At 48.4% G+C, this 9091-nt stretch overlaps 1 protein-coding gene across 2 annotated transcripts; it reads right to left on the reverse strand.

The window, feature by feature from the left end:
• Nucleotides 1-252: 252 nt before the first annotated feature.
• Nucleotides 253-9085, reverse strand: TAB1 (TGF-beta activated kinase 1/MAP3K7 binding protein 1). Of its 2 annotated transcripts, none has more exons than XM_010023453.1 (11): nucleotides 9051-9085; nucleotides 8154-8290; nucleotides 7815-7968; nucleotides 7100-7186; nucleotides 6400-6538; nucleotides 5784-5897; nucleotides 3312-3423; nucleotides 3059-3203; nucleotides 2408-2630; nucleotides 1961-2117; nucleotides 253-918 (listed from the first exon to the last, which is right to left on the reverse strand). In XM_010023453.1, exons 1-11 carry the CDS (start codon nucleotides 9081-9083, stop codon nucleotides 711-713), a joined length of 1509 nt encoding a protein of 502 aa, XP_010021755.1. In that variant the 5' UTR covers nucleotides 9084-9085; the 3' UTR covers nucleotides 253-710. The 2 variants fall into 2 exon arrangements, with proteins under 2 accessions (XP_010021755.1, XP_010021756.1); XM_010023454.1 differs by having other exon boundaries at nucleotides 264-912.
• Between the last annotated feature and the right edge of the window lie 6 nt (nucleotides 9086-9091).

Here is a 9091-nt window from a genome sequence, read left to right on the forward strand (position 1 = left end):
CCAATAATCTGACTGCATAGTTTAACTCCAAGCCATAATCCAGTGCCGAAGCTCAGCAAATAAGTAAACATGGGACAAAGACTTTACCCTTTAAATCACCTGCAGGGGCTCAGGTCACGTCTGCAATAAAAGCTTGCCTTGTGCGAGGTACAAGCCCCTGTTCTGGAGGAGCAGAGGGTTTCACCAGGAAGAGCTGTCACACCCACACACAACTCTGTAAGGAAGAGAGCAAGCCACAGAGGTGCCAACGAGTGTAGCTATAAGTTATTTATTCTGCAAAATAGAGGTATCTTCTATGGAGTTGAACACTGGAATCACAGCATTATGAATCGAGTTGTGGAAACATTATGACAGCTCACACACACGCAGGCACACACATGCACACCTACACACGCACGCACACAGCCTTTGTACAGGCCTCTACTCTTGCATTATCCAGAGGAAGCCCTCTCTGCACCTTTATTTGCATTCAAGACCCCTTTCCCTATTCACAGGGCTCCTGAGGGAATGAGGTTGGTCAGGATTGGGTACCTGGCACAGGCAACACGTGTGGAGAGCGCTGCACGTGCTCCCCAGCCCAGTGTTCAGCATATCCTGGATAGGAGTTAACTCTCAGCAGAACACAGCCCTCAGTGGAGCGCTCCCAGTCTTGCCTCAGTCTTTGCTTGCACAGCTGAGCGCAGGGTGGCTGAAGGAGGCAGATTTCCACCTTAGGACACAGTCAGTGCTCCCTGCTCGCCATGGTCCATGTTCCAAAGCCGGTAAAACTCTGCAAAATCCACATAGGGCTCCACACGCCCATCTTCATCTGGCTGGAGGGAGTGGGTAGGCCGGGAGCGGAAGAGACCCCCATCTGAACTTGAGCTGCTACTCTGCGTGTGAGTATTAGTTGACTGGAGAGTCACAGTTGGGCTTTGGCTATGGAGAGAGAGAGAGAGAACACAAGCATCTTTATTTTCTCCATCTAATGCTTTGGACAAGAAAAGAATGAGAACAAGTGCCAACTTCTTCACAGATCAAACTATCCTTAGCAAACTGCAACTTTTTAGCTGTCTCTTGCTCTATCAGAGCACTAGGAGCGTTGAGAACTGCTTGGAATAGATAAACACCAAAAAACATCCAATTCACATTTAAGTGGAAGGCCTTAAGTACAACCAGGCATCCAGGGAACAGAGGACAGGCAGCAGGAAAAATAACTGGAGGGAAGAAGGGGGAAAGAGGCATGCACTCTGCTGGCCTCCCCATACCCATACAGTGTGAGCTTTACGGGAAGAGTCTGGCAGCAAGAAAAGCTATTCTTGCGTGACCTGTGTTGCAGCCAAAGCAGCTCTGGTGCGTCAGCCTCATTGTTTCTGGAGCTACCAGAACACAATAACCAGAGGGCTTCTTCACTTTGCAGCATGTACACACACCACTCTGTGCCAAAGGCTGAACCTAAACCACAACTGCTAACTAGCAAGATTCTGCAAAGTGGACCCAAACAGAATCCAGTTCTAACCTTTATCCTTTTTATCTACCCTGGCCTCTGCCTGTGAGCAAGCCAACTTGTGCAGTGCAGCCTCTCCAGCAGCCTTACAGTTGACCTGCATAGCCCCTCTTCCTTATTAAAATGGAGGGCACCCACACTCTCTCCATGCAGAGCATCCAGCACAGCACGCAAGATCCATGGAGAAGGGCTGCTTGCTGTCAGAGTGCCCTCCACGAACAGCAGAAAATGATGCTCCCAAGGCATGCTGCCAGAGCTGGCTTCAGAGCTGCTCGCTTTACTCATTCCCACTCCTCACACAACTGCTTTCCAGCTAACACGTTCTGCTGGCTGTCAATACTGCAGCCAGGAGGGCCACCCTCCAGATAAGGGTATGATTGACAGGTAACTGACAGGTCTCTCTGCTTTTCAACCACTTTACATGGTGTGAGGTACTGGGAAAAACTGCAGGTAGCAAAAGAGAAAGACTTTTACTTAGTGAGGGTGGGGGTCGCTTCATCCAGCGTTGAGCTGCTGTGGGCACCATTCACCATCTGGCCTTGGGAAGGCATGACAAGAGACAGTGTGACACTTGTCTTGCTTGTGCTTTGGGAGCTGGAATATGGCACAGAGACTGGGTAGACACGGCCTCCTAAGAAGAGAGAAAGAGTTATAAAATGAGGTTGAGATATGAACAACTGGGGATTCAAATGGCAAAGAAAAGCCAAAGAACCCAAGAATTTATATTAAGCTGCCTTTCTTAGATGCTGTACTGTATTCTGTCAAATTGTCACCGACTAGGTCTCAGAAGCCAATAATCCCTTTAGTAAGAAAATTCCTTATACACAGAGTATCTCCTCTCCTGATGTTAGGTTAGTGCTGGATCGATCAAAAGACCCTATCTTCTACCCTCCATTTTGCTCCATTCTCTCCCCAACATACCTTGCGTTGGTGTCAGTGTGGGCTGGCTCATCTCACCCAGGGGGTACCCAAAATTCCTCACAAGCAGCGTCATGTCTTCATGCCGGGGACAGAACTTGGACCGTTCCCCACCACTGGCAAAAGTGTCACAGTGGATCCTCTTAACCCGGTCCACTACTGCTTGTGCCACAGCATCCAGTGATGTCTGCTTGGCAAACTCTGTGGCTATCATGGCTGCAATCTCCTGAGCACAGAAGATTAAAAAAAAAAACAAAAAAAAACAAAAAAAAACAAAAAAAAAAAAAAAAACAAACCAAAACCAAGAGGAAGGATGTTTAAGATATTTTGCAGGAAACCTTTTCCTGCCAGCTTATCTAAGAGTTTTTATGGCAACTCATATGACTGAGATGCTTCCCAATCTCTCCTGCTGGTATGCGCCCTTGTGCCTTGAATCATCCCATTCCCTTTAAGGACCACTCCTATGGGACAGGCAGCTGCCCAGAAGAAATGGCTTGGCAAAGCAGCTCCATATTATTACAGACTGGAACGGGATGGCACACAGGTGTTCAACCTGGCCAGCACTCACAGGGCAGATGAGGAGCAAGGTGTGTACAAGAGCAGCTGACACCACTGGAGCAAGTCCAGAGCCAAGGGAATGTTTCCCAGGCTCACCTGGTTGGCCTGCCCAGGCCCATGAGCTGCCTCCAGTGCCTTGTAGAGCCCTTCAGACATGAGCACCAAGAAGCCAGTCACTCCATCCAGCGAATGCCCTCCATGGATTTCAGGCTCTGCTATGATGGGCTTTGATTTAGCAGCACTGGAAAGAGACGGTGTTATTTAGTATTTAATGGTAACATAGTAGGTAAGAATGGAGGGGTCACGAAGAAAAGTAAGGCTTGAAACCTCAAAGTTCAGTTTTTCTGACCTGAGCAGTTCAATATCAGTATAGCCATATTTGACTTTGTAATCTCCAATTCGCCGAGTGCTTTCCTGTCCACGAATAGTTCCCACTTGCTTTATTTTTCCTGCATCCAAGCCTGCCAGATTGAAAACAAAAAAGGTTTAATTGACTTTGGGAAACCTGCAGGACTTCCTCTGCTTACACTGTCAGGAATGCGAAAAGAAATATCCACAGCTAGAGTGACTTGTAAGACAAAATGAGATGCCAAAGAATCATCAGGAGCCCAACACGGAGAAAAGGAAGAGCAGTTTGCTGTGTTCCAAGGGACACCTTTTCATCAATTGTTATCTGGGAAGGCGAGAGAAAGAGAGAGATGCACACAGCCCAATATGCACACTCTGAATGCAAGGGTTGGCCCTGAGGCAAGGCCCACATCCTGGTCCAAAGCCACCGGTAGCAGCTGGCCTCGGTGCACAGGCATTCACTGAAAAGGCAGGGGAACATCTGCTCCTGTCAGCTCTGGACTGTGCAATGGAAGGAGAAGGTAGGAAGGAGAAAAACATATGTGAAGGATTCTGCTTTTACTTCTGCCTCTTATTGATCCCTGCTCCTAAATTCTGCATTACAATTTCCCTCATACACTAGACTGCAGAGGGAGAAAAGGAGAACTATCTACAAGAGGCACTGAATTCTCTCAAGTGCTCAAACTGATGAGGGCTACTCCTAAAATAAAGACAACTACCAGACAAGTATTTATTTAAATAAATTTAAGGGGATATACTTCTGGCAGGGGCAAGGAAGGAATCCCATCTCAAAGAAGGTTCTAACAGGGACCATCTGGATGTGGCTACTATTTGAGGCAGGACTCAGAGCAGATGAGCCACTTACCTGGTCTGTTCTGGCAATTCCCCTTCCCTGGTTACACCTAGAGCTAACAGGCAAAAATGTTATTTTGAGGTTTTATCTAGGGATGACTGCCCTCAGTACAAGGTGAAGGCAGGGGTCCAACTGAAACTCTCCCTCTGAGTCAAACCAAGCCTCACTGCACAGATGGCTCCACACCTACCCCAGCAGTAAGACACAACTCTGCCATCTGCTGCAGACCAAAGCTGACTCACCAACATGGCCTGGCTCATTTGCCAGCTCCTAGCAGGGGCATATATGCTATCGACAGACACAAACACAGGGAGGCTTTCAGCTTGCCAGAGAGGTTGTGTCTAAATCACAGCAGCACTGCTGGAGCACTAAACAAGCTGCGATGTGCTGGGTGAAGAACCACAAAGGCATAAGACCTCCTCCTCCCTTCCCCCAGGAGAGATGTGACACAGGCACCATCATGACAAACACTATCTCCACTACCTCTTATCACTGCAGTTCAACCTAACCCTACAACAACCTGCTTTGGGCCCCCAAAACAGCCTGTACTCACTGGCTTGTTCCACAGGCTCTCCCTTCTGCTGGGACTGCCAGCAGGAGAGCCACTGCTGTGCCAGGTTCAAGTCAGTGATTCTACCAGACCCCTGTTCTGCTACAGACTGTAGCCAAATTCTGCATTTTTGGCAGTAGAAAGACAGTCAAAAGGTCTCTTTTCCTAGAGTCTTGTATTCAGTCTTCTCTTTCATGGCACATAACCCTACTGTAAGAATATAAGTAAAAGAGGAAATGAAAGAGAAATAGAACAAAGTAAGACCCAGCAGCAGAAAATTACCGCATCAACAGCCTCACCACATAAGAATGTATTTACCAGATGAACCTAATGAAGAAAGCAAAGTTCTTCTTTAAGAACTTTTCTGTACCTTTAAGATCTACTTAAAGGTACAGAACTTTCTCAAGAAGAATTTGGTACTAGCAATCACACAGGTGTTCTGGGCTAGTTCTAGACTAAGAAAGAAAGCATGTCAAATGCTACAAAGGAAAAGGAAAATTGCCTAAAGCAAAATGTCAGCATTAAGAGTTCAATAGTTACTGACGTGAGAGCAGTAAATGCCAGTGCTTGGCCTGCCTCTGTCTGAAGTGTAGCTCCCTTTTTTACAGCAGCTTGTACAAAGACATATTGAAACACATCATCCTGAGGGTGCGGCATCACACAGAACTTAACCCAGCATAACTGTGGTTTGCTTCCAAAGAAACAGTCAGATACTGTCCATCCCACTTCTGCCCTCCAGCTGTGTGCTTCCACTCCTGCCTTCCCATTGACTCCAGCAATCACACAGCTGGAGGGCAAATCAATGGCAGTTTGGCAGTCAGACTCAAAACTAACACTTGGGGGAAAAAAAAAAAAGCAGTTTTCTGCTGGTTCAGTGAGCTGAACTTACTCTGTAGCCTCACAATAACCAGATATGCAGAAAGAGAAGGTACTGAACTTGTCAACTGGAAACACAGTAAGCTTCTTTTTGTGGTCATTTATTGTTTCCAGTGGCTTGAATCATTCCTGGTTCCCCAGATAAACAGAGGGATGTGATGTTCTCAGATCAGAACAAGAAACCCAACACTCACCCAGCTGGGAGAAGCGAAAAAGTTCATCCTCATTCTCTGTCGTATGGTCCACGTTGAGCTGAGTCACCTGCAACCCATCCACCGTGGACTTGCATAGCAGTGCCCGATTGGTACCTGCAGTGGGAGCAGTGAGATGAGACACCAGATAGCTCTGCCATTAAGACTGAGAACATATCCACATGGAAAAGGAACGGGAGAAGGGAATAATGGCAGAAAAAGAAGAAAAGAAAAAAAAAAAAAAAGAGAAAGGCTCATGTACCTTCTCATCATTATCTTCAAAAAGTAGCCTTGCTAGCAGCATAGTAAGCCTGCTAGGCAGCTCTTCAATCAGGCCTGAGCCAGTACCTCACAAGAAAGCCCTCAACTTCTCAGTGAACCTGCACTACTGCCTCTCAACCCATTTTCCCCTCCATTCTCTGGTCATAACACATTGCATCAGCCAACATCTGTAGAGATAAAGAGCCAGGCTGATTTCAAATGCTCCTGTAAGTAACAAGCGTATCACCTCTTGGCCACAGAGCGAAGAAACTGTCCCCCACATTCAAATTTTCACTTCCCAGAATCACAGCCACCCTCAGAAACACCTAGACTGAGCTGCTGACAAAAACCAACTCACCCACATTGGCAATATAGAGCTTGTTGTTAAGAACAACAGCCACAATAGCCATGGCTCCTCCAGAGATCTCCTGCTCTACAACCTTCAGTCTCTCCACAATCTTCTGGTACTGAGGAGGCAGCTGGTGGTGAGGGATGCCCTGGAAGCCAAAATGAGGGAAACGCTGAAACACACAGTCCACAGTACAGAAACCACATCTGGAATCAAAATTCTGTAGGGAGGGGACTTGTCTTGGCATATCTTAGCCTCATGCCAAGCCTATGCAAGACCTAAAATTATTTGTTCAATCCTATCAAATGACATGCCTTCAACAGGTTCAGGAAACAACGGCCCTGTTCACCTGAAGAACAGGATCCACATCTGCCCAGATGCCATGCAAATTTGAGGCCTTGCCTCTCATCTGTGTCATATGGCTTTGTCCTGGAAGAGCCATACATACAGGCTAAACTCCTCTCCATGATACATTCAATTCCTTACTAAAATAACCAATGACGGGTCTTAGTAGTGCCAGCATGAACAGTGGGAACTCTGGAAAATGGACCAAGGTGTTTGCTTCACTTCATGCAAGCTCCCAAAAGACAGACTCAGAGAAATAATTTCAGTTACAGCCTCCCTTGGACCAGAATAACAAATGCCCATACCTCATCCAGCAGTCTGGATGGTGGGACCTCCAGCAATCTCTGTTCTTAAGGCTACATACCTCTGGTAGCTGGGACTGCAGGCTGGCCTTCTCTGCCAAGGCATCATCAATGGACTCCAGGAAACTTCTTTCCACCACGTCAAAAGCCTAAAAAAAGGCCATAAAGAGAAACAAAGCTTTTATCCAATGCCTACAGACCTTTAAGGCTGCCCATTCCCACCTCCTTAAGACTGGCTCATGAGGGTGGATGATCACTGTACATTCGAGGATCACTGCATCAACATTGAAATACAATTATTTCAGCGCAACTAGTTAACAGCTTGTAAAAACAATCTGCAACAACTCAAAACAGGAGACAAAAACACTGAAAACACGTTCACAGCAATGTCAGAGACCTACCCAATTTTGTGTGTTGATTGTAAGAACTTGCCTATCACTCAAGAAAACACACTCACAAATCCATCTCCCTACACATTAACTTTCCCCTTTTACCCACTGTCATCTCCTTGGCAGGCTGACTTGTTCCTACATGTCCAGTGCAGACTAGCTGCAGCTTTCTGGAGAGCTCTCAGCAGTGTGCTGAGAGAGCCAGAGGGACAGATGGATATGAGGTGGGAGTGAAACAAAGCCCCACAGCTGCTCAGGATGAGTGCAATTGCAACTCTTGGCAGATGTTTCCAACCCCCACAGAAACCAGATGCTGCTCTCTTGGTGGCAGAAAGAGGAGGTGGTTAGTGTGAGAAGCAGGAGCTGTTCCCAGCCAAAGCTTCTTTACCTGCAGCAGAACTCGACGCACATCAGCATCACTATGATCTGCATGTAGCTGGCCCAGCAGCAGCTCTGCAGAGAGCCTCTGTCCCACAAAGTTGGTGACTCGGTTACCATCGTAGCCGTTGAAGACACCATAGAGGTAGCAGTTGTTCTCGCTCCTGTCAAAGAGGACAAAAGCAAAGAGGTCACAGATGTCTGTGAAACACAGTAACAAGTTCCTCCAGACACCTCCTGCATGCTCAGGCCCCACCCTGGTCTTCCAAGTCCTGTGTGACAAACTAAATACTGCTTTCACCTGCCGTGGTGTTGGCAGGAGCTTGTGTCCCAGGTGCAACCCACTTACCTGAATTTTAACCAGTTGTCTTCCAAGGGGTGACCCTCTGTCCCCTTGCCATCTGCACTGTAGGAACGGTTTGGAGCTGAGCCAACCCCAGAGAGATGGCAGGATGGTAAATCATCTGTCCAACTGGGCTGCTGTTCCTGGGAGACAGAAAGAGCCAAGAGAATATATAAACCCCAAGCAGCCCAAAGTGCGAATCCTGGTCCAGTACAGGTTACAAATCCAGCCCCACCCTCTTCTCAACCCTTCCCCCTTTGATAACTGGGCAGCACACCACTCCAGCCAGCAACCTGGTATTCCCTGCTGCAAAACTGTATTACTTACCACTTCCTTTCCCTCTGACGTTGAGCTCTTGCTAACAAAAAATGAGAAGTGAGATTTGCACCTGAGTTTCACACTCCATACAGCACAGCACTATACTCAGCTATATATTTGGTGCACCAGACCTTCACACATTCATGGCAAGTACCCTGCTAGAGTGCACTCTCCCAGGACAAGGGGACTGGGGCCCTGCTGCTGGCAGACATCCCTGGGACCACCATCTCCTTGGCGTACACTGCCAGGTCAAACATACGCGTCGCTGGCTGCCGCCTTCCACAGCAGAGCACCCCCAACCCCGCAGCACAGGCACGGCCCCACAGCGCTGCACAGCGGCGGCCCAGCCCAGGCTGGTGATCAACTACCACGCAGGGCCCCCCCGCAAGCTGGAACCCCCTGCCCTCAGGCCGCACAGGGGTCTTGAAGGCAGCAGCCCGCCTCCCCACTAAGATGGGACGCTCCCCACCCTCGCCCCCTTTCCCACACGGCACCGCAGGGGGCAGACGAGAGGGAGGCCCGAGTACCCCCTCGCACCCACCTGGGGGGGTGCGTGTGCATGGAGGGGGGAAAGGTGCCACTCACACTCTGCAGCAGGCTCCTCCTCTGCGCCGCCATCTTGGAGC

Source organism: Nestor notabilis, unplaced genomic scaffold, assembly GCF_000696875.1.
Source record: "Nestor notabilis isolate BGI_N333 unplaced genomic scaffold, ASM69687v1 scaffold2091, whole genome shotgun sequence".
NCBI classification, from domain to species: domain Eukaryota; kingdom Metazoa; phylum Chordata; class Aves; order Psittaciformes; family Psittacidae; genus Nestor; species Nestor notabilis.